The following is a 24,815-nucleotide window of genomic DNA, read 5'->3' as shown; positions in this document are numbered from 1 at the left end:
TATGCATCTTTGGTAAGAACACCGAAAATTTATAATGCCATCAATATACTGTGTGACCTTGGAGTGTATCACTTAACCTTTCTGAATGTCACTCTCGTCATCTGAGAAACCAACAGGATGAGACCGGCAGCTACCAAAAAGGAGTTCATATGGGAATAAGATGTGTATCTCAAACTTGCAAGCAGATGAACTGGTATCTGTGAACATGATCTTCGGTTTCCTGGGTAGCGTGGGGAATGGCCAAGTATGTATGCCATGCTGATTCCTCTTATGCTAGACTCGACTAGGAAATTGTAGCTTTGAGAACGTTTGGGAAGAGTGAAATTCAAGAGGTAATTAAGGTTACTCCAGGTCTGGGTGAAAGGGGCCACATTGTTTCCATCACCTAGGATCAACCTTAATCAGCCATCTCACAGATGGGAGGGATGGAGAGGCGGGAGAGAGATGGGAGTCGGCAAATCAGGCAGAACAGACCTCAGGAGGCCAAGGGTAAAAAAAATAAAATACAGAAGTCCATTCAACCACTTTGGAAAGCAACCTGGCAATCTTCTGTTAAAGGTAAATATATGCCCTAGGATACAGCATTTCCTTCCCTGGGAGTCTCCTCAAGGAAATTCTCAGATAACTGCACAAGAGACTTGAACAAGATTACTGTGCTACTGCTTATAATAATCACTTAAATGGATATAATTTAAATGCCCACAGTGACGACAATGAATAAATAAAATCTGGCACACTGCGAGAACAGAGTACTATATAGCTGTAAAAATTAATTACCTGGATGTACATGTGTCAACATAGACTGAGAGCCAAGATAATCGTGTGTGTGTGTGTGTGTGTGTGTGTGTGTGTGTGTGTGTGTGCGCATTTTATAGCTTGACTTCTGATGTTGGTATTTTATGCTTTCTTTTTTTTTTCCCCGATCATTCCAACTAGAGATTCATTGATTGTATCAAACTTCTCAAAGGATGACCTTTTTTAAAATAAACCTTTTATTTGGAATAATCTTACATGTACAGAAAACTTGCACAGACAGGAGAAAGTTCTCATACACCCCTCATATTGTTTCAGTTTTCCCTACTATTACTATCTCTGATTACTGTTATAAACCTGCCAAGTCTAAGAAACCCACATTGGTAGATTACTATGAACTAAACTGTAGACTTTGTGTTTTACCAGTTTTCTATCACTGACCTTTGTGTGTTTCAAGGTCCAGTCCAGATGGCTACTTTGCACTGAGCTGTGCTAGTCTCCTGCGGTCTGACAGTTTTTCAGTATTTCCTGGTTTTCATGCCCTTGATGATCTCAAGGAGTACTGGCCAGGTATTTTGTAGCATGTCCCTCAATTTAGGGTGCGCCTGTGAATTTTCTCATGATGAGGGCAGGATTATTGGGTTTGGGGAAAGAACGTCACAAAGGAAAAGCGTCCTTCTCAGCTCATATTCGGGAAGCCTCTCGAAAGCCAAGTTCCCAGACACCAGACAAAGGTCAAACTCACTTGCAGACTTTTCTCTCTTTTTTTTTAATGTTTATTTTTGAGAGAGGAGAGAGTGCGTGGTGGGGACAGGCAGGGAGAGTAGGAGACAGAGGTTCTGAAGTAGGCTCTGCACAGCAGCAAGCCAGATGTGGGAACCCACAAACCGTGAGATCATGACCTGAGACAAAGGCGGACACTCAACCGACTGAGCCACCCAGGTGCCCCCACTTGCAGACTTTTCTAAGGGAAGTAGCCTTAGGCTCATGGAGGTAAGCCTTTCGTGCACATGTCTTCTTTTTCTCTGGATGCTTTTAAGGTTTTTTTCTCTATCCTTAGCTTCAAGCAAATAGGTTATGATGTGCACTGGTGTCTTTTTCTTTACTTTTGTGAGTTTGGAAATTTGAAAATTTTTCTATGAATATTTCTTCTACTATATAAGTTTTAATCCACTCTCCTCTTTCAGGGACTCAAAGTACACTTCTATTAAGTTTACAGTTTCCCACAGCTTACTGCTACTCTTTATTTTGGGGGTGGGGGGAGAGGGTCTTTTTTCTTCTCTGTGTTTCATTTTGGATTGTTCATCTCACTAGATCTTAAAAGTTCATTCACCTTCCCTTCTTCAGTGTCTAATTGGCCATCAGTCCTGTCTCACACATTTTTCATCTCAGACATTGTAGATTTCACTTCCAGAAATTCTGAGTCTTTTTTTTCCCACATTTTTGACACCTTTATTGAAGTATAACTGACACATATTAAGCTGCACATATTTAAAGGGTTGATATTTCTTGGAGTTTTGACATAGGTAAATGCCAGTGAAACTGTCACTGCAATCAAGATAATATGACCTAGTGTGTTCATGGACCAGTGGAATCAAACTAGAAATCAAGAACAGAAAGATAATAACAGAAAAGTCTCCACATACTTGAAAACTAAGCAACACACTTCTAAATAAGCCAAAGAGAAAGTCTCAGAGAAATACACCACAGTGCTGAACTGGATGAAAATACAATGCATCGGGGCACCTGGGTGACTCAGTCGGTTAAGCTCCGACTTTGGCTTGGGTCACGGTTTGAGAGTTTGAACCCCACATCAGACTCTGTGCTGACAGCTCAGAGCCTGGAGCCTGCTTCAAATTCTATCTCCCTCTCTCTCTCTCTCTCTCTCTCTCTACTCCCCCCCCAAAATAAATAAACACAAAAAAAGAAAATACAATGCATCAAAAGTCATAGGACAACAGCTAGAGCAGGGCTAAGAAGGACATTTATAGCGCCAAATGTATACATCCAAAAAAAGGAAGTGTCTAAAATCAGTAACTGAAGCTTCCACCTCTAGAACCTAGAGAAAGAAGATAAAAACTAAAAGCAAGCAGAAAGATGGAAATAATAAAGAGCAGAAATCAATGGAATTGAAAACAGAAAAACAATGGAGAAAATCAGTGAAACAAAGATCAATAAAACTGGCACAGAGAGAGAAAAAACACAAATTGCCAATATCAGGAATAAAATGTGGCATCACTACAAACCCCACAGACACCAAAATAATAAGGAAATGTTAGGAACAACTCTATATACGTTTGTAGGTTTATGACTCTCTTTTTGAAATAAAAAACTATATTATTTAAGGTATATGACATGTTTTAATATACATACACATTGTGATGAACACAACCAAACTAATTAACACATCCATCACCTCCCAGTCATTGTGTGTGTGTGTGTGTGTGTGTGTGTGTGTGTGTGTGTGTGTGTGTTAAGAATACTTGAGCTCTGGGGCGCCTGGGTGGCGCAGTCGGTTAAGCGTCCGACTTCAGCCAGGTCACGATCTCGCGGTCCGTGAGTTCGAGCCCCGCGTCAGGCTCTGGGCTGATGGCTCAGAGCCTGGAGCCTGTTTCTGATTCTGTGTCTCCCTCTCTCTCTGCCCCTCCCCCGTTCATGCTCTGTCTCTCTCTGTCCCAAAAATAAATAAAAACGTGGAAAAAAAATTTTTTTTAAATAAAAAAAAAGAAAAAATAAAAAAAAAAAAGAATACTTGAGCTCTACTCTCTTGGAAAATCTCAAGTACACGATACACTGTTACTAACTATGGTCACCATGCCATTCACTAGGTCTCCAGAATTTAGTCATCTTTTTTATTAATGTTAGTTTATTTTTGAGGGGGAGGGAGGGAGAGACAATGAGCAGGGGAGGGGCAGAGAGAGACAGAGAGAGAGAGAGAGAGAGAGAGAGAGAGAGAAATGCATGCACGTGCAAGTGGGGTAGAGGCAGAGAGAAGAGGACAGAGGATCTGAAGTGGGCTCTGTGCTGACAGCAGAGAGCCCAATACAGGGCTCAAACTCAGGAACTGCGAGCTCATGACCTGAGCCAAAGTCAGATGCTCAACCCACTGAGCCACCTGCATGTCCCAGAACTTGGTTGCTTTTAACTACAAGTTTGTACCCTTGGATCAATATCCCTCCTTTTTCCTCACCCCCACCTCCAGCCTCTGGTAACCACCATTCTACTATAAGCTTGAGGGGGGTGGGTTTTTGGTTTTTGGTTTTTGGTTTTTGGTTTTTGGTTTTTGGTTTTGTTTTGTTTTGTTTTAGTTTAGTTTAGTGAGGGTTTTGTTTTGTTTTGTTTTGATTCCACATATAAGTCTTTCTGGCTTATTTCACTTCACATAATGTTCTTGGGTCCATCCATGCTGCCAAAAGGAGCAGGATTCCCCTCTTTTTAAAGTCTTAGTAATATTCCATTACACACACAAACCCCTCACATTTTCTTTATCTATGTATCTGTCAACAGACACTTAGATTGTTTCCGTATCTTGGCTATAGTGAGTAATTCTGCAATGGACAAGAAAGTGCAGGTATCTCTTTGAGATAGTGATTGTGATGTGATTTCTTTTGGATATTTACCCAGAAGTGGGGTTTCTGGATCACATGGTACTTCTATTTTTAATTTTTTGAGGAACCCCCATACTGTTTCCATAGGGGCTGCACCAATTTATATTCATACCAACAGTGCACTAGGGCCCCCTTTTCTCCACATCCTCACCAACACTTGTTTAATCTTTTGACTTTTTGATAATAGCCATCCTAACAGGTGTGAGGTGATGTCTCATTGTGGTTTCGATTTGCATTTCCCTGGTGATTCATGACACCAAGCACATTTTCATGCTCCTGTTGGCTACCTGTGCTTCTTCTTTGGAAAAATGTCTATTGAGGTCCACGGCCCATTATTTTTTTTTTAATGTTTATTTATCTTTGAGAGAGACAGAGCATGTGCAGGGGAGTGGGAGGGGTAGACAGAGAAGGAGACACAAAATCCGAAGCAGTCTCCAGGCTCCGCACTGTCAGCACAGAGCCAACGCGGGGCTCCAACTTACCAACTGTGAGATCATGACCTGAGCCCAAGTCAGACACTTAACTGACTGAGCGACCCAAGCACCCCGCCCATTTTTTTAATTGGGTTATTTGTTCTTATGGTACTGACTTGTATGAGTTCTTTACATATTTTTGACATTATACCCTTATCCAATAGATGATTTGCAAACACTTTCTCCTATTCCATAGGGTTCCTTTTCATTTTGTTGACTGTTTCCTCTGTCATGCAGAAACTTTTTAGTTTGATGGAGTCCCACTTGTTTATTGCCTTTGCTTTTAGCATCATATCCTCCCCCTACTCTGCCTCCCCCAAAGAAATCCTTGCCAAGACCAATGTCATAGACCCTCCCCCCTGTGTTTTCCTCTGGCAGTTTTATAGTTTTGAGTCTTCCAGTTATGTCTTTAATGTATTTGAGTTGATTTTTGTGTATGGTGTAAGAAGGGCATATGGTTTGGGTCCTGAAATCTACCTTACTCTCCCCAACTTTCAGTGTCGTCTTATATTTGTTTTTTGATTTTGTGTTTTTTGTTTTTATATAATGTCCAGAGATTGTAGTTGTACTTAGTAGGAGTAACAGGAAAAAAGTAGATCTGTTCCAGCTTCCCAGAACCATGTGACCTCCTGAATCCCTTTTATACCTTTCATGTCTCTGCTCAGCATGTTTAATCTTTGTTCTCTCCTTTTGAACATATGGAATGTGGTTATAATTATTGTTTTAATATCCTTGTCTACTAAGTCTATCGTTTGTGTCTTTTATGGGTCTGTTTATATTGATGGATTTTTCTCCTCATTATGGGTCATAGTTAATTGCTTCTTTGCATGCCTCCCAATTTTTATTGACTGCAAGAGACTGAATTTTGGCTTGGTAGTGCACTGGATATTTTGTATTCATATAGATAGTCCTGGGGTTTGTTCTGTGATACAATTAAGTTACTTGGAAACAGTTTGATCCTCTCAAGGTTTGTTTTTAAATTTTGTTAGGTGGGATCAGAGCAGCCTCTATTCTGGGTTAACTTTCCTCCCACAACTGAGCACTCTAGCAGATAGTTCATGAATTACCAGATTTTTCCATTCTGGCTGATGAGAACCTGAACTATCCCCCCACCCTCTGTGAACTATAGGGATTGCTCTCTCTAATCCTTTTGAGCAGTTCTTTCCCTGGTCTTAGGTAGCTTCTTCGCACACAGGCACTGACTAGTCAAGCTCCCTGTGGAGATCTGGAGCCCTCCTCATTCACACTCTGCCTGAGAATCCCGGCCACCTTGATCTCTCCAAACTCCCAGCTCCCTCTCCTCAACTCAGGGAGATCACCAGGCTCCACCTGAGGTACCCTTCCCTACACCGTAGTCTGGAAACTTCAGGCAGTAAACCAAGGCAATCATAGGGCTCACACTGTTTGTCTCCCATCATCTTGGGGATTGCTGTCCTGTGCTGCCTGATATTCAAGGTCTGAAAACCCTCATCTCCTATATTTTGTCTGGATCTTTTTGTTGATTGCTTCAGGCAGCAAGAGAAATCTGGTCCCTGGTATTCCAATTTGGCTAGAAGCAAAGTCTCCCAAACATGGTATGCTGATTGAAAAACACAAATTGTGTACTGGGAATTTATCCAAAGGATACAGGAGTGCTGACTCACAGGGGCACATGTACCCCAATGTTTATGGCGGCTCTTTCAACAATAGCCGAAGTATGGAAAGAGCCTAATGTCCATCAACTGATGAATGGATAAAGAAGATGTGGTTTATATATACAGTGGAATACTACTTGGCAATGAGAAAGACTGAAATCCTGCCATTTGCAGCAATGTGGATGGAACTGGAGGGTATTATGCTGAGTGAAATCAGTCAGTAAGAGAAGGACAGATATCGTATGTTCTCACTCCTATGTGGAACTTGAGAAACTTAACAGAAGACCATGGGGGAGGGGGAGGGAGAGGGGAAAAGATAGTTTCAAACAGAGAGGGAGGGAGGCAAATCATAATGGACTCTTAAATACAGAGAACAAACTGAGGGTTGATGGGTGGGGGGCAGGGGAGAGAGGAAAATGGGTGATGGGCATTGAGGGGGGCACTTGTTAGGGATGAGCACTGGGTGTTGTATGTAAGCAATGAATCATGGGAATCTACCCCTAAAACCAAGAGCACGCTGTATACACTGCATGTTAGCTAACTTGACAATAACTTATATTAAAAATAAAAACAAAAAACAGAAAGAAAAACACAAATTGCTACCAAATGGTCCTATACCACTTACATAGCTTTGCAAAACAGTGCTGGTATGGTGCAACACAACACAACACCGTATATTATTCCTGCGTAATGGTAACGAACACATACAGTACCTGCCAGGTATCAGACACTGCTGTGTAAGAGCTTTGCTTTCCTTCTATCCATTGTGAGAACAGAGACATTGGGACCCTGAGATGTCTGGAATTTGCTCAAGGTTACACAGCAAAAAGTAATAGAGTTGAGCTCCAACTCAGTTGGGCATCCAACTCTTGACTTCACCTCAGGTCATAATCTCAGTTTGTGAGTTCGAGCCCCACACCGTGCTCTGCGCTGACAATGCAGAGCCTGCTTGGGATTCTCTCCCTCTCTCTCTCTCTCTCTCTCTCTCTCTCTCTCTCTCTGCCCCTCCCCCACTTATGTGTGTGCACTCTCAAGAAAGAAAGAAAGAAAGAAAGAAAGAAAGAAAGAAAGAAAGAAAGAAAGAGAGAGTGTTAGACTTTCACCCAGTAAGTCTGGCTCCTGAGTTAATACTCTTAATCATTAATTAGGCTACTCTGCCTCTTGTGCCTATATGTGATCAAAACATGGACAGGAAGGACACACACCAATTTCAATTCCTCTGAGAAAAGACAAGGCAATGAGCTATTATTGATGCTGGGGATAGAGATGGGGCTCATCCACGCTTTCTTTCCTAAAAAAGATTTTTTTTAATTAAATAAAACTTTAAAACAAGCCAATATAAGGAGACTAATGTTAACATTTGTTTTTTTTTTTTATTTTTTTTTTTCAAACGTTTATTTTATTTTTGGGACAGAGAGAGACAGAGCATGAACGGGGGAGGGGCAGAGAGAGAGGGAGACACAGAGTCGGAAACAGGCTCCAGGCTCTGAGCCATCAGCCCAGAGCCTGACGCGGGGCTCGAACTCACGGACCGCGAGATCGTGACCTGGCTGAAGTCGGACGCTTAACCGACTGCGCCACCCAGGCGCCCCAACATTTGTTTAATCTGGGAGGTGGGTACATGAATATTTGTACTTTGAACTTTTAAGTTTAAAATATTTTCCCATAAGGCTGGGGGAGAAGGAAAGAAGAAATTGAGGGTCACCACCATCAGCTAGAAATGCACAGTGGAGGACAGAGACAGCCAGGTTGGGAGGAGAGGGCAGGTGCTGGCCCAGCCCTTCCAGACTAAGTACATAACTCTCCACGTGGCCCAGACTTCCCCCAGCACTAACACGCCTGACCCCACTGCTTGTCATTCTGAGCATGTGGTGCAGCCCTGAGCCTCCCTGCCTCCCTTTACCCAATCTCTTCCACCAGGAATGCCCTCCACCCTATTCTACAGGCAAGGACCTTGCCCTACAGGCAAGGACCAGCTAGAGGGCTTCCTCTTTCTTGAAGCCTAGGGACTCGAGAGCTCCTCTGGGCTCCAAAGGACAGAGGATTCCCCAGCCAGTTTATACCAACAGGTAGGGGAGATCCCTGACTCACGCAGTAAGGCATGGAAGGGGCAGAGGACAGCTTGATCCGGGCACCGAGCATCTTCAAGCTCTTTCGGTGTCTTCTCACTTTCTCAGACAGGCTCCTGCCTTTGCAGTTTTGACCCAGCCCCAGGGAAGCTCAAGCTGGGTATTACGATCACCAGGCTGGCGTTCCATGGCCACCCCTGAAGTCTGAGCTATGACGTCTGCTGCAGACGAGCGGTGAAGCAGGTAAACCCAGGGCCGCCACACCATCTATGTAACTTTCCCAAGAAGCTTGCACCCCTGTCGCCTTGAGTCCCCAGAAAAAATGGTCTGTCCTACTGTTCATTCAACAACATCCAATCAAAAGGATTTGCTGAATACCCGCCATGTGGCTGGAGGGACAAAGATGACTTAGATCCTGCCCTTGAGGAGTAGGGAGAGGAGGGATGTCAGGGGATTGCTGACATCCATGTGGGAAGCACAGTGGTAGAGACATGAAATCGAGCGTGCGGGAACACGGAGCATGATTCGGACAGGCGGCATTCAAGCTACGTCTTGTAGAACAAATAGTTTTCTGGGTACGGAGCCGGCAAAAGTGGTCGAGCGGTGGTGGCACGGAGGGAGCACACCGCAGACAAGGAAATGTGTGCACAATGGCGTGGATGCATGGTGGGGCACTCCGCGCTTAGGGAACTGGAAGTCTAGGGAACCGGAAGTCCGTCGGTGTGGCTGGGGCAGGGTCAAGGGATGTGAAGAATCAAGACTGCACACGAGGCAGGAGCCCCTCAAAAGCAAGGACAGGGCATCACAGCCTCATTACAGAGGATTTACTATTTGTCATCCCAGAATAGATTCCCCTGTTCTTTTGGGAAATGACTCCAACTTCATGGTTCTGCCAGAAATGATCCATCACAGCACGGAACGACCACCTGACCCCAAGCCAACTAATCATTCTTGCCTGGGATTCCTTCCCATGGAGCTGGCGTGGGGAAGCTCTCTTCCCTCACGACCGTAAGCCTAGAAGCCTGGGCTACATGTGGCCGTGACTCCAGGCCCGCGAGGACGGCCCACCTGAGAGAACAGAGGTAAGAGGGAGGGATCTGAATCCCTGGACCCAGAGGCCTAGACGGCTAGCTTTTCTCTGGCTCCTAGCATTTCTTCACCTCGAGCCATAAACTTCTTCTTGCCACTTACGGTAGTTTTAATTAGGTCTGTGCACTCCCAGCCCAAAGGGCCCTGTTCTCAGCATATCTATCCGGACTGATGCAACGAAGCTGCTCACAACACAGCTGATGAGGCCAAAGCACGGAAAAACAGTGCAGGGAAGAACACATCCAAATCAAGTAGGACTTGATGGGCCACCTGCTACTACCATGCACGGGGCAGTTTCCTCGGGTCACATGAGTCAGAGGCCAGCCCCAGGCCCAGAGAGCACCCACCCTTCACACATCCCAGATGCCATCCTCCTTATTTTCACAGGACGGCGTTCTCACTCACAAAGTCTGCGTGACCAGGCCCTTCTCCACTTCGGGCTACCAAGTGGTCCACCTTTCTCTCCTTCCAAGTTGCAAAAACAAAAGAACCATGGCAGGGTACTAGGTGGAGAATATTTTTCCATCGAGGCTCAGAGGAACGCCTAGCATCCATTCCCGGAGCTATGGCCTCTGAGCCTCCGCCACCAGCCCACTTCTGGCTGGGCCGGCCTCTGCTTCCGCCTCCAGTGCACATGTCAGTCAGAGGAGCCTCTCTGATCGCTACTTTAAATAACAATCCCTACTTCCACTCCCTCCTGGTATCTTACCCTACTGGGCATTTTTTTCTCCACCTTTGATCACCACCTAACACGGTATCTATTTTCTGTTCCCAACCCAATTAGAACGTAAACTCCGGGGGGGGGGGGGGGGGTCCAGATACTCCCAGTTTTGTTCATTGTTCTATTCTGAACACCCAGGACAGTGCCTCACACAGGCCGTGTTTCCAATAAATATCTGTTGAATGAATGAATGAATGAATGAATGAATGAATGAACAGGCAGTGATACCAGACTGGGATCAGCGAACAGAGAGGGCAGACCGAGGGGTGATAGACTTCCGGTCTGCAGAAGGTTAACACGGGCAATTATTTGATATGCCCAATCTCATGAGGGATGAAAGAAGACACAGGACAAACGGGACCCATGAAGCAGGCGGGTCCAAGCGAGTGGTACAGCTGGGTGGACAGCTATCGGCTTTGCCTAGCGCTCCTTTACCCTTCTGACAAGAATCCCTGATTCTCCTCGAGTTTATGCTGCTTTAAAGCGTGAGCATGTGACCTGATTTAGCCAATCAGCATACCCCACGCCTTTGCCCATAGTGATTGCTTTCTGTTTTGGATACATGATCTAATTCAGGCAATGAGAGTCTCCCAAAACAAATGGGTAAAAGAAAGTCCCCACCCAGGGACACTGCCCGTAGCAAGGATGATACAGCCTGGAGGTGGACTCATCACCTGCAGCCTGAGAATAAAGCCAACCCAGAGGAAAGAACCCCTCTCCAGAAACTTGAGTTCCTCCCTGGATCCAGCCATGCCCAAAGGTACCATACCTTTCAGTGCCGTCAGCCAATAAAGTCTCCTTTTCTGGTGAACTGTTTTGAATTGGGATAACGTCCCTTCCAGCCGAAAACATCCTGAGCAACCCTGAAGAACAGGAGTGAAAGTACATTCTCATGGTGCTTAAATACCTCACAGGGAGGCCTAATGTCAGGCCAGGTGTCCCAGAAGAGCAATCCCATAACTCTTGGTGAAACTCACTGACTATCTTTTTGATGGGCAGGATGGGGCCATGATGGCAGTTTTATTAACTATTCGCAGTTACGTTTGGGGAATAAATTCAACCGCTTTGTCTCAGGTGTTTGAACATCTCGCATCTCACGACTGTGAAGGGCCATGATTAAACAGAATCCGACATTCAACTCAGTGCAGAGGGAGAGAGAGCATCATACGGTGAAAAGAGCACCGAACCAAGAGCCGAATCATCTGGCTTCTCATCCTTCTCTGATCACTAACTGGCGGTGCGTTGTGAGCCAACTCATCTGCTTCTCTTCATCTCAACGTCTAAGTCCGCAAAGCGAGCAGCATGATTAAAACCCCTGCGAGCAGCCCTTCTAATTCTGGACTCAAAAGCCCAGGAAGACAAGGGTTCCTAATCTTTGATAGGATCTAAACCCAGAAAAACACGCATGTGCACAAACACGTAATTCTGCAGAGTGTCATGGGGTTCACGACTCTACGACCCAAACTAGATCGCTAACCTCTCTCCATTCTACAATAACTAGGACACTAGCTCTTCTTGCATTCCTCTGGTAATGGGGAACTCACTATCTGACAAGGTAGCCAAACGCGACTGAACTGCTCTAGAAACATTAGTTTGTCTTCATATTGAACCAAGATCTTCACACAGCAGTTTCTACCTATTGGTCCAAATTCTCCAGAGCAAATCAGAAAAACCCTCTCTCCCTGTCTCTCTCCCTGTGTGCGGCATCTCTTCATTTGTTTGAAGACTGTTTCCAACTTTTAAATGCAAATAATATGTGAGAAGAAATGCAGATGACGGCTCACCATGTAAATTATTTTACAGTTCATTGTTAGAAAAATACATTCTTCCAAAATATGCCAAGCACCCAAACGTAAGTGCCAAATTCCCAATAAGCACTATTAATCTGCACGGTCAAGGGTTTGCAGAGACAGCACTGATGCACAAAAATATCTCGAAGGAAATGGCATAGTCTTGCAGAAAGTTCACCTCATTCCGATTCACAAGAGTTGCAGTAGTACCTGCCTCCTCCCCCAACTACCTGTGCACGGTTGGGCAAGCCACTTAACCTCTCTGAGCCTGTTTCTCATCCGCAAAATGTGAGCAAACCTACCTCACAGGGATGCAGCGAGGATTAAGTGACATAACGTTCGTAAAGCTCCGAGCCCACGCCTGGCTCACGGCAACTTCTCAATCAATCCCAGCTCCCGGGCTCAGCCAGTGGCGCGTTTCTTTCGATGCGCTCGGCGCTCCGTCAGGAGCGTGAGTCCCCTTCCCGAGCCGGAGCCTGCGCTCTGGGCTCGACTGAGGCTCCCTGGCCGCTCGCGCTTTTCTCTCCTTCTCCAAGATGGCGGCGGTCGGCGGCGCTGAGGCGGGATCCGGGCGAGCCGAGTGAAGGTAGCGGCGAGCGGAGCCCCCACGAGGCCGGGCTGGGCCCCCTCCCCGAGGCGGCGGCGGCCCCGCCCCGCCGCCACCCGCCGCTTGGGCCCGCGACACCGCCGCGGGGGCGCCGCAGGCCCGGCGCGGCCTAGCCCAGGGGCCGAGCCGGGGACTGGAGTAGCGGCCGCAGTCCGCCCCCGGGAAGGGGCTGGAGCGGGCCGCGGAAGGAAGGCGGGCGGGAGCTGTTCAAATGGGGAAGGCGGGAAAGCTGCGGGGCCGGGAGGGGGCGTGCGGCCGCCCCAGGGGCCTGCGGGCCGGGGCCGCCCCTCCCCCTGCCCGGGCCGTCTCCGCCCTCGGGGGCGCCCGGAGGCCGCCGGGACCGCGGGGAGCGGGTCGGGGCCGCGGCGCGGCTCGGGACCCGGGGTGCAGGGGCCCCGGGCTGTCAAGGCGAGAGAGCCCCGGGGCCGGGGCGGCGGGAGGGCTGGGCCCTCAGCCGGCGGAGAGGATGCGAGGAGCTTTCTTCTTTTCCTCTTCACAGAGCTTTGTTGAACTAGCTGTTGCTGCAAAACTGCCGGGAGAATCCCATTGGTTTGCGTGGGGACCGCAAAAAGGGTGGTCCTGGGGGCTCTCTGTATAAATAACCCGGTGTTATGGGTCCTCTTTGCGGGCGACCCAGTTGGAACGTGCCTTCGGGGTGCGATCTTCTCCGTACAAGGCCCGTGTCCCCCCGCAGCTGTTACTTGTATATGTTCACTTTATATCATGCATTGGAGGAGCGACCTCTCCCCCCTCCCTCTGCCGGTTAAGCTGGTGGCCGGTTATGTCCCCTTATAGCAGAACCAAAAAAAAAAAAAAAAAAAAAAAAAAACCCTCAGTCAAAGGAAAGCCTGTTGATTGGACAAAGCTTGTCAAAATTCGTCCTGGTGGTTTTTTGGAAATGTGTGTTGTCAGCCGATCTGTGCGGTGGTCGTGGTTCCGCTCAGCTCCCTTGCAATGAGAGGATTCAATCCCCATCCCAGGCTGTCGGGATCTCTGCAGTTTCCAGAGCTGGCAGGGGCTGTGAGTGCTGCATAGGTAGGTTCCTGGAGAAGGGAGTGGCAGGAATTCGGAGTCTCTGCGTTCCGAGTTTGGAGGCGATCTCCACAAAAATGACAAGACAGCACCTGCTCTATCCTAGAAGTAAACAACTGTAGCAATTCAGCAACTGGCAACAGCTGGCAAAGCACCTTCCTTTTCCTGCACTGACCGGCCACTTGGGTTCCTGGAGGAAGGCTGGAAGAAAACAGGGACCCTTGAACATGGCTGTCGTCGCGGACTAGACCCGGATTTCAGCGTTTCGCTCACTGCTCGGATCGAGGGCCTTACTCTGTTCCCTCTTTTTCAGTACTCACGTTCTGGGATGAAGAAATTTGTTCACAACGATCGCTGGGGCTCAGATTACCGCAAAAAAAAAAAAAAAAAAAAAAAAAATCACCTTCTGAAACTTTTTGTTTCAATACTTCTCATTTGGACCTGCAAAATAAGAATAAGCAACATTAAGTAACGAACTTTCACTTACGGTATCATTTCTTAGCACACTGAGAAGAACATAATTATAAAACTACCCCTGCCTCTTGAACTTGACAACACTGAATTCCGTAAACTCCAAAATGATGGGATTCAGGAGAATGGGTTTTAACACCTGTTTTCGTTGTGCCAACATTTCATGTTAATTATGGCCTCTGTCTTCTAACGTGGAAATCAAGGCTAATAATATTTTTCACTTCCGTTAGTCCCACAATCTTCTGCTTAACCCTGAACTCTGAATTTATCGTGGATAATGATTACCTGGAAGGAATATCGAGGGGTCATCTGATCCTATATAAATGTTGTCCTAACTCTGCCTTTCTTCCACACTATTGCCTGAGACTTCTTTATCTGGTTTCATCTTTCCTTTGTGAGTCAGCAACCCAAACTAACCCCTGAGCTGCAATAATACCTTGATTTTAAAGAATCTCGAAACGCAAGGTCCATCAATCTGCCCAAGCTGTGAGCAACAGAGTTCACTGTGTTTTAAGTTTTTTAAGCTCTTGGCTATTCCAGTTCTTTAGTGAATCAGCCTTGCCTTCAGGTCCCATTCATTTTTTTTTCTCTCTCTCTACGGGTTATTTAATTCTGTAATGTATAAAATGCTCTTCAGCGTTTCTCTGAAAGTTTAAACAGGAGCAGGCCTAATTGCAGTACGTCATGCCAATACCAGCATGGGTTTTCTGTATTTGCCCGTGCCTCTGAGGATCAGCTCCTAATTTTCTGTTCCCTTTCACAACTTTTTAAATCCACTGGTTGTTTTCCAAAGCAGTCAGTTAAGAGACCACGAACACTTTTTTCACAGCTCTGAAGTCACATCGTGGTGTTCTCTCTCATACTGTCTTCAGAGGTACTTACTCCCATTTTGACTGTTAGACCGTTCCACTCTGGTTTATGTTAGTTTTGATGTTACTAAAAAGAAGGCCTGCCCGTACGTCTCAGGGCCTGCAGAAGTGCCTTGACAACAAATTGATGGCCATATTTATGATCCCGAATGTTTAAGATTTTTTTCCTTATTATTTCTCAAACATTCTTAGCCAAAATTCATTTGGCATGAAAAACATTTAAAACTCCAGGTCTCAAGTTGCTGTATTTCTTGGCATTACCAGCCTGTGGAAACTAACGGGACCTTTATCTTTTTTTCTGATAAATTCAGTATATTTTAGTGCCAGTGAGAGGGTATACTGTTTTCAAATGAATGGACGTAATTCCCTCGGACGTTCCCCCTTGCCTTACCGCTTGCAGTCTGCACCACTTGTGTGGAGAGGGGAGGGCAGTAATTTCTTTTTTTCTTTTTTTTTTTTTTTTTAATGAAATCTATTGTCGAATTGGTTTCCGTACAACACCCAGTGCTCATCCCAACAGGTGGGAGGGCGGTAATTTCTACCTGAGAAAGTTGAATACTGGAACATGGAAATCTAGCTACAGTGGTGCAAGTTGCCTCATATTTCTACATGAGATCTGACCTTATAGCCCCTTAATTTCCTATGACAAGCCCTCAGAGCAAGCAGTTCTCCAGTTTATCACTCAAATAATCCAGCTGATTTGGTTTCTTTACTTCACTCTAGATTCTCTTGACCTTGACCAACTCCATTCTTCATTCTCCTCAGGGAAGTGGAGAAGTACTTTTTTGTGTTACTTTTCTGAATGTTCCTTGTAAATCATTCTTGGTAATGCTTTTTCTCTTTGTACGCTCAACTTAGGCTTGTCTACGCACTGTATTTTATCTGACTTGTGCAATTAAGTCTTCTCGTTTATCTTCGATGTAACTTAGGAAAGTTCCCCTTGTTAATCAGATTCTCTGTCACGAAAGTTACACACTTCAGCATTGCCCATGCCCGCCTAAGGGATTGGCAGTGTCTCACCAGAGAGCCCGTCAGCATTTCTCAATCCCCTTATAGTAATGAAAATAAAATGAAATTTAAGTAAACAGCCAATCCAATCACCTTGTAAGCATTTCACTAACTGGATGAGAACACTTTTTGATATACTTAGTCTGTCATTTTTAAGTTTCCTGCAAAGACTTCCTGCAGGACTTGCGACATTACCTGTCCTTAAAGTATTTGAAGAACTTTATCCTAGAGTGCAGTCTACAGCTTGTCATTGTCAAAGTCATAGTAGACGTATAAACGTGAATGCCAGAAAAAGTTTAACGTCTTCAGGATAATACTTAGAACATTTACGTTACAGTAACTTTCAAATCAGTAAAAATCTTAATCACAAAACCTTCACCGCCAGTGGACAAATGAATTCTTCCTTATTTCCACCTAGCCTTTAACAGAGGCTTGATAGCCTTGAAAGCTGTCATGTGGCCAACCAGTATAAGAAGTATACTTATTTTTATACCTCTGCAGTTTTGAGCAAATTCATATAGCCCAACAAAATGCAGACCAAAAAATTACACTGTAAAGTTATGATTTCTGTTTAAACTGCAACACGATAGATTTTAGCCTGTTGCTAATCCGCATGGTAGGACTTTATGGTCTGGAATGTTTGCTGTAATCTGTCTTCCTCTGCATCCTGCTTTATCTGTGCATTTCATAACTGTGACTGAACCTGTCCCTCTGACTTAATGTCAGTATTTACCATCTCGGTGTTGTCAGTCCTGTTGGCATTTCAGAAATTCTCATTAATTTTGAGGTATTTTTTATTCTGTGGGAGGTATTTTATATACTTCACCAAACCACAACTCTAACTCATAAGTCAAATCAAATTAAGCCCAGTACACTTCCTGCAGTCTCAACCCCGATACATTTACAAGCAGAATGAGGAGGTGACGAGACACTCCTTTATTTCTTGCTGCCCTTCCAGTCTGCCCTTGGATCACTACGCATTTCCATCTGGAAGGTTGCTTCTCCACAGTGATTTCGCATTACAGGAGGGTTTTCCTTCTTTGTTTCTCAGACCTGGTCCTGTAGACGGGAAGGAGCCTGGACACAGTGACACATTCACAAAGGCCCTGCAGGACCACCATGGCTTATGATGACTCCGTGAAGAAAGAAGGTATGACCCCTTAATCTGAGAAGCATTCCAAAGGGGGTTTCCTCTTCAATCCTTGCAGCCTGTGGACATAGAGACCAGGACTGGCCATCACAGCCTGGACTCCCAAGTGCTGGCCCAGAGCAGTATTAATGACACTCAGCCTCCACAACATCCCCCAACTGGGCCCATGGATGCGAAAACCAGGACAGGGTTCCAACATGAGAGTCTGAGATAGAAGTCTCTAGTCTATTGGGGTGATCCCCTGCAGCACTCGTGGTCCTTGCCAGCTCCATGTGCAGGAGTCTGGGGATAGGAGTCACGTTTTGGACTCCCACAGAGCAGCACAGCGCATGAATCCTTATTCTTTTCAGCCTTACCTCTGCAAGTCTGTGTCCACCTGCCAAATCACCACTAAGAAACCATGTCTGAGGATGCACATTGGGCTTTGCATAGCGTGGAAGCATTGTTTCTTCAGGTTTGGTTCTTGTATTTGCAGCCAGGTCATCAAGAAATACACTTGTCCCCTTGGATCCTAGCCCCGTATTCCAGTGGGCTTCTTGAAACATTTTAACTTGGAAATGGAGGGCCTGTTGCCTTACATATGTGGTGACTTGGTTGCCACTTACTTAATCTTTCTCATTTCCTTTCCCAAATGAACCCGGCTCTTAGATTGCTTTGATGGTGATCACAGCTCTGAGGACACAGGACTAGCTGCTGGCCGAAGCCAACGAGAAAAGAAACGTTCTTACAAAGACTTTTTAAGGGAAGAGGAAGAAATCGCTGCTCAGGTCAGAAATTCTTCCAAGAAGAAGTTAAAGGTAAATTCTACACATTTGAATTAGGAAAGCTTTTAACTGTCTCACATCCTATTTCCTCATACTTGAAGAAAGAAGTTTATCTTAAAATAAACATTGTTGGCACCCATTCGTAGTACTTCCCGTATTTTACTTTGTTTTCCAAAGTCAGAAATCAAAGAACAAAATCGGGCCCCGTCTTACTCGTTGGTCAATTCTTCTTCCTCTTCAATTCCAGGATAGCGAACTTTATTTCTTGGGGACGGACACGCACAAGAAGAAGAGGAAGCACTCCTCCGATGATTACTACCATGGAGGTGAGGAGGGAAGGGGCAGCAGGTGGGATGAACACATCACTGGTTCTTGGAGTCGGGGTAGGGGAGAGGGATCCAGATGTTGCTGACTCAGTGGCCTATTTAACAGGACAGTGGTTCTTGTTCTGAGTGCCGATAAACCAGTGTGAAGGAGGAGAGAGGTGGAGGGCTGGTATTTTGGAGGATTCAGCATAGAAGAACAGTCTTCATTTGTGATACACCAGGTACCAGGTTCCTTCTCCCCCCAATCATCCACTTCTCTTCTGCCCATTGTTACCTAGCATCCCTTTTGCCATATGTAGTCCCAGGCCCTCGGGCCTGCACCTGTGGGTTACTTCTCAGTGCAGTGCATATCCACTCACAAGACCAGCCTCTCTTAGCTCTCTTACGCGCATAGCTGATGAGACTAACCCTTTACTAGAACGGGCTTGTCCTGAACACAGAAACAGATGACACTCTGTCTGCAGTGCAACCCAAATTGTGACTACTCATAATCCCACAGCTTAGTCCATTCTTCTGGGTCCGCTCTCTCTGGTTGCTCGTGAAGTCTCAGTGAAGAGAAACGACTTTAGTGGCGAGAACTGTGTCCGGGGTCAGGCAGAATCTACCAAGCCAAGAAGCACACGGGCGTCATCAGGAATCAGTTGAAGGGTCCCCCCTCAAATCATTTCTCTTAGCCTCTTGCTCGTGTTAGTTGAGTGTTTTGGGTGAGAGAGGAAACTTGTTGGAAGTTGGTTTGTCGTGTGGACATGACTTCTCTTGATTATTTCTAGATATTTCGTCTTTGGAATCGTCACAGAAGAAAAAGAAGAAGTCCAGCCCGCAGTCTGCCGATACAGCCATGGATCTGTTGAAAGCTATCACTTCCCCGCTGGCAACAGGCTCCAAGCCCTCCAAAAAGACAGGGGAGAAATCCTCCAGTTCTTCAAGTCATTCAGAGAGTAAAAAGGAACACCACAGGAAGAAAGTAAGTGGAAGCGGTGGGGAGCTGTCCCTGGAGGATGGCGGTTCCCACAAATCAAAAAAAATGAAACCGCTCTATGTGAACACAGAGACACTGACTCTTCGGGAGCCCGATGGCTTAAAGATGAAGCTCATTCTCTCGCCAAAGGAGAAGGGAAGCAGCTCGGTTGATGAGGAGTCTTTTCAGTACCCCTCTCAACAAGCGACGGTGAAAAAATCCTCTAAGAAATCAGCTCGGGATGAGCAAGGTGCTTTACTCCTAGGACACGAGTTACAGAGCTTTCTGAGAACAGCCCGGAAGAAGCACAAGTCTGCCTCGGACCCACATTCCTCTCCTGGCCCCGAAGGCGGTGGGTCGGATGCCTCCCAATTCCCAGACTCCCACAGCGCTAACCTTGATCTTTCAGGACTTGAACCTATTCTGGTAGAATCAGACTCGTCCTCTGGTGGGGAGCTAGAGGCTGGGGAGCTAGTGATAGATGATTCCTACCGGGAAGTCAAGAAGAAGAAGAAGTCAAAGAAGAGCAAAAAGAAGAAGGACAAGGAGAAGCATAAAGAGAAGCGACACTCCAAGTCCAAGAGAAGTTCAGGACTTTCGGCCACAGCAACGGGAGAGGCCCCAGTGGCTCCCGGCCCTCCTCCCAGCGCCCCGCACGCTGGGGCGGCTGCCCCTCCCCCCCCACTGCCCAGCCTCCACACAGACGGGCATGGTGAGAAAAAGAAGAAAAAAGAGGAGAAAGACAGAGAGAGAGAGAGAGGAGAAAAGGTAAACCATTCTTTAAAGTGCGGTGGGTAAGTGACAATGGTAGTAAGTGGACTTGGAATTCGGCAGCTGAGGTGAGCCGTGGGGAGTGTGGCCCCGTCCGGTGGGATGGCATGAAATGTAAAATATTACCAGTGGCCAAGTGTGGCTGATGCGAAAATAAGAGCAGTCTTGATTATTCATGGGTTTTGTTTCTTTAATTTTTTTTAATGTTCATTTATTTTTGAGAGACAGAGACAGAGCACTAGTTGGGCAGAGAGAGAGAGAGGGATGCACAGAATCTGAAGCAGGCTTCAGGCTCTGAGCTGTCATCACAGAGCCTGATGTGGGGCTTGAACTCACAAACGGTGAGATCGTGACCTGAGCGGAAGTCAGATGCTTAACCAACTGAGCCATCCAGGTGCCCCAGATTCATGGGTTTTCTTAACGGAGCTGTTCTCCCATTGTGCCAGGCATAGGGTTAGGGACACCCTTGAAATTGGAATTCACGGAAGGAGCCAAACCCACTTTCTTTTACTCAGCAGCACTGGCTGCCTGGGGCAGTTGAGAGAGACTCAAGGTACCAGAGGTATTCTGTGAGCTTACTTTGAGAAACATTTTCAAAATGAGAAGAATAATGACCAGGTTAACAGAATAAGGGAATGGCTTTCCACTAACTGTGCTTTCCACTTTCTGGTGTCAAATGTGTGTTCTTTCACCATGTGAGCGCCTGCTGTCTACCAGGCCCAGTGCTGTGGTTCATGTTAAGAGGAGCAGAGCTGAGCGGGACCTAGCTCCCGACCTCAGGGAGCCCACAGATTGCTGAGGAGATAGGAATGAGAAATCAGCCAGCTTGGTTTAACTTCTTTCCCGCAACTTGAAAAACTTCCTAGCAGTTGTACAGTAGGGGCTGGTGACTATGTCATTACAGGTTTTCTTTGAAAAATAAACCTTTCCCCCCTGTTATCAAAGTAATTGCTATTGCAGAAATTTAGAAATCAAGAATCGTAGAAAGAAGAAGCTCAGAAAGGTTAGTTTCGCCACCCAAGGACAACCATTGGCTTCCTTTGTTTAGAGTTCTGCAAGATGAAATGTCAGATAAAGTCTGAAAGAGAAGCTGCTAAGAAGGAGAAAGTCAAGTATTTAAGAATTTGTTAATGGGAGCTTCGGTTCAGCCTGTGACGGGTACGGGTCATGTTTCCCACTGCAAAGAGTGGCTTTGAAGCGTGTATATCTCAGAAGTGAAAACCAAAAGTGTACCTTCCGAGCCACGAATCAGTGTGCGCGTCAAGAGCTGCATAGTCAGCCACTGGGTCAGGTTTTATTCATTTATTTGCAAATGGCTTCGTGAAATCGTATGTATTCTGTGTAAGATGCCCTTTATCCTGAGAATTTCCATTCGCTAGTGATGTATGACAGTGCCATAAACTAATCGTACAGTGCTGAACGTAGGAGGTCAGGGTGGTCAGAGCTTACGGAAGAAAAAGGATTTCAGTACAAAGGCATCCAAGGTGGCAGAAAGACGTTTAGGAAGTAGCACAGCAAAACCACCGAACTCTAGTCCTGTGTTTCTAACTGCCTGATAAATATTGCCACCTGGATGCCTTGGGTCCCTCAGACCCACGTGTCACTGACTAAGCTCATCATCCTGTCGCCCAGACCTGCATCTCCTCCTCCATCTGCTTCTGTGTTCTGGGCCCTTCCAGTCAGCCCAGACTCAAAACTATATGCTGCGTCATTTCTCTTGACGCTTTATTACGAAATTTTCCAAACCAAAAGCTTTGAAATGGTACAGTGAGCACAATATGCCACCCAGTGAGATTCTGTAGTTATTATCTTGCTGTCTCCCTCATGAGACATCTGTCCATCCATCTTTTACAAAGTATTTTGAAGTAAATTATAGATCTCTCACATCGCATCGCTGAACGCTTCAGCCTGCGTGTCATTAACTTAAGTTCAGTATTTGTTTTCAGGACTTTTTTTTTTTTCATGGTAGACTTACGTGCAGATGTGCATGGGGTCAGTCTACCACTGGGTGAGTTTTGACAAATGCGTACGCCTGTGTGACCGCACCTGTCAAGACAGACATTGCCATCGTCCCAAACAGCTTTCGCGTACCCCTTGCCTGTCGGTCCCCGCCCCAGAGCCACCCACTGTTCTGGTTGCTTCCCAGTCTTAGGGTGATTTTTGCATCTCCGCCTCCCTGCTTCCCCTCTCCTGTAGCTCCACTCAAGGACTGTGCCCGATATCCTTCCTCCTTAATCATCCCCGTGCCTTTCTGTCCTCCGTTACCACTGTTCCATCCTGGACCTCATCCCTCCCTGTACGTAATGCAGTAAATGGCCTCCTTTCTGTTTCTTCTCCCATGCAATTACTACACCCTGATGCCAGAATGTTCTTAAGTACCACTTTGATGCCAACAGTCCTCTGGTTCAGCATCTTCAGTGGATCCTTCCCGCCTTCACGTTCGACCCTAAGCTCCGAGAGGACCAGGGTCCTGTCTGTCACGCTCTCCACTTCATCCCTAGCACTGAACCCGCAGTCTGGCCCGCTGTATTTAGTCCATAGATGCTTGTCGAATGAGTAGATAATCAAGGTCCAGACCCGAGGCCAAGCATCATAATTGTCTGTGATTTAGCCTTCAGCCTTCCTTCTCAGCTGTCCCCCTTAGTCGGCTTTACATGCACTGTGGGGAAACCATTCTTGGCCCCTACATTCTTCCCTCTACTCCTCTGCTCATTTTTTGTAGTGATCTTCTTCCGTATTCTCCTTCCTATACTGAAGCTCTGCCTTCCCTTCAAGACCTAATCAAGTGCCGCTTTCTCCAAGACATGCTGCCCCTCCGGCCACAATTGTGACTTCCCCTGCCAGCTGGCTGTGGGAAGTCACTGCACTTAACTTTCCCTAACATTCGGGTTTTCTATGCATGTATTCCATTTCCCCTGTTAAAGACGGTAAGCTCCTTGAGGGTGCCGTAGCTCCTTAGGGGCTGTTGTGGTCACCTTACCGTCCCCTTCATCTCCTCAATGCCCTTGGTAGGCATTTTGTGATGCATGTAAAGTGAATGAAATGGGTGCAGACCTAGTACTGAAAAGGTGGGTCAGGAGCAAATTGTAAGAATCTTGAATTAGTTAAGGACTTGGCAACGGGCACTTCGGGCTTATGAGCAGGACTTAGATATGCTCCACATGATCGTGTAAGAAGAAAATGATAGCGTGGCGGCAGGTGGGTGAGACCAAGGAGAGATTGTGACAGACCATGCAGGAGGTTATTATAGTCCAAGGTTTGGGGTACTGGAAAAGCCTGGTAGAGATTCAGAAGAGACTCTCTGAAGGGAAAACCGATAAGGTCTGGCAGCAGGGCTTGGATCTGAGAAGGCGGAAACATAAATGAGGGTAAAGATGTCCCTTAAGATTTTGAACCTGGGTGCCTTGGAAAATAAAATTATAATCTCTTCAAGTGTAGCACTTCTTTATAATTCCCCCACAGGGCTAGCAGTTGCTAGTAAAAAATGAACGGTAGTTACAGCAAAAATTATATTAGGAATCAGTATTTGATCATGACTATCCAAACCTGAAGTAGTCATACTCTGAATGTAATCATTTATTTATCCAGCAAATACTTATGGAACACGTACCATGTTGTTTTAAACCTGACCTCTGCATAAAAATTTCTCGTGGGGTTTAAAAAAAAAAAAAATTCCTTTCCCGGGTTTTATTTCAGTATAGAAAAGAACTAAAAGTCCACCTAGAGATCAAAAGGAAAGCTTCAGGAATAGTGTCCCCCCCAGACTACAGCGAGCAGAGGTTGGCTCTCCCAGTGGTAGAAACACGGAAAGCCTCTGTGCACTTTCTGCTTGGATGCTATGACCAGCACTGGCACAAAAGTAGAGAAGCAAGAAGGATGGCTGTTTTGGGAGAAGATAAGTCAGGTTTAGATTTTTTTAAGATATAAGCGTGAAGCGATTCAAGGCTAAGAGTGTGGGCTGGGGAGCCACACCACTTGGGTTCAAAGCCTGGCTCTGCCACTTACAAGCTGTGTGCTATTGGGCAAGTGACATAACTTCTCCGCGTACAAAGTGTGGATGGTGGGGCGCCTGGGTGGCTCAGTCGGTTGAGCGTCCGACTTCAGCTCAGGTCATGATCTCACACTCCGTGAGTTCGAGCCCCACATCAGGCTCTGTGCTGACAGCTCAGAGCCTGGAGCCTGCTTCAGATTCTGTGTCTCCCTCTCTCTCTCTGTCCCTCCCTTGCTCATGCTCTGTCTCTCTCTGTCTCAAAAATAAATTAATAAAAACATTAAAAAAAAAATTTTTTTTTTTTTTTTAAAAAGAAGGTGTGAATGATGACAGACCTACCTGATAGGGTCGTTAAGGGTTAAATGAGGTAATAATAATACATGTAAAAGGCAGCCAACCCACAGGGGCACCATTGGGTTGTTTTTTTGTTTTTTTTTAAGAGTTTTAAGTAACCTCTACACCCAATATGGGGCTTGAACTTACAACCCCCAGATCAAGAGTCACATCCTCTGCTGACTAAGCCAGCCAGGTGCCCCTGGATATTTTACATTTATTACATTTACTTCAAAAGAAACAGCAGTGTGGGACATCTGTCAAACACCTTGGGAACTACTAGCTCAAGGTAATTCATGGTTGCTACGTCTTCTCACACGACATTCCTTTCAATAATGCCCCGTCTTTTCGAAGCTGGTCTTCTGTGATGGCTGTGATAAAAAGCAAGTACCATGTGA

General features: G+C 46.0%; 2 protein-coding genes across 4 annotated transcripts in view; one reads left to right on the top strand and one right to left on the bottom strand.

The window, feature by feature from the left end:
* Positions 1-14,933, bottom strand: part of LOC147578917 (uncharacterized) — a 125,429-nt gene extending 110,496 nt beyond the window's left edge. Inside the window, exons 1-2 of the mRNA XM_086715099.1 lie at positions 14,929-14,933; positions 12,440-13,458 (exon numbers count right to left, since the gene is read on the bottom strand). Coding sequence (XP_086571225.1) covers positions 12,540-13,458; positions 14,929-14,933 — 924 coding nt within the window. The 3' untranslated portion in view covers positions 12,440-12,539. The remainder of the gene's footprint in view (positions 1-12,439; positions 13,459-14,928) is intronic.
* HMGXB4 (HMG-box containing 4) overlaps positions 12,614-24,815 on the top strand; it is a 30,524-nt gene continuing 18,322 nt past the window's right edge. Inside the window, exons 1-5 of one of the 3 annotated variants that reach the window (XM_086712388.1) lie at positions 12,614-12,723; positions 17,176-17,274; positions 17,923-18,071; positions 18,286-18,364; positions 19,135-20,090. In XM_086712388.1, coding sequence (XP_086568514.1) covers positions 17,244-17,274; positions 17,923-18,071; positions 18,286-18,364; positions 19,135-20,090 — 1,215 coding nt within the window. In that variant the 5' untranslated portion in view covers positions 12,614-12,723; positions 17,176-17,243. Of the gene's footprint in view, positions 12,724-17,175; positions 17,275-17,922; positions 18,072-18,285; positions 18,365-18,470; positions 18,586-19,134; positions 20,091-24,815 lie in introns of those variants that run through there. The other 2 variants (XM_025926950.2, XM_086712390.1) reach the window with 2 other exon arrangements.

Source organism: Puma concolor, chromosome B4 (genome assembly GCF_028749965.1).
Source record: "Puma concolor isolate L17-30 chromosome B4, mPumCon1.1.hap2, whole genome shotgun sequence".
Classification (NCBI taxonomy): Eukaryota; Metazoa; Chordata; class Mammalia; order Carnivora; family Felidae; genus Puma; species Puma concolor.
Note: the sequence above shows the minus strand (reverse complement) of the source record. Positions and strands in the feature narration are given on the sequence as shown.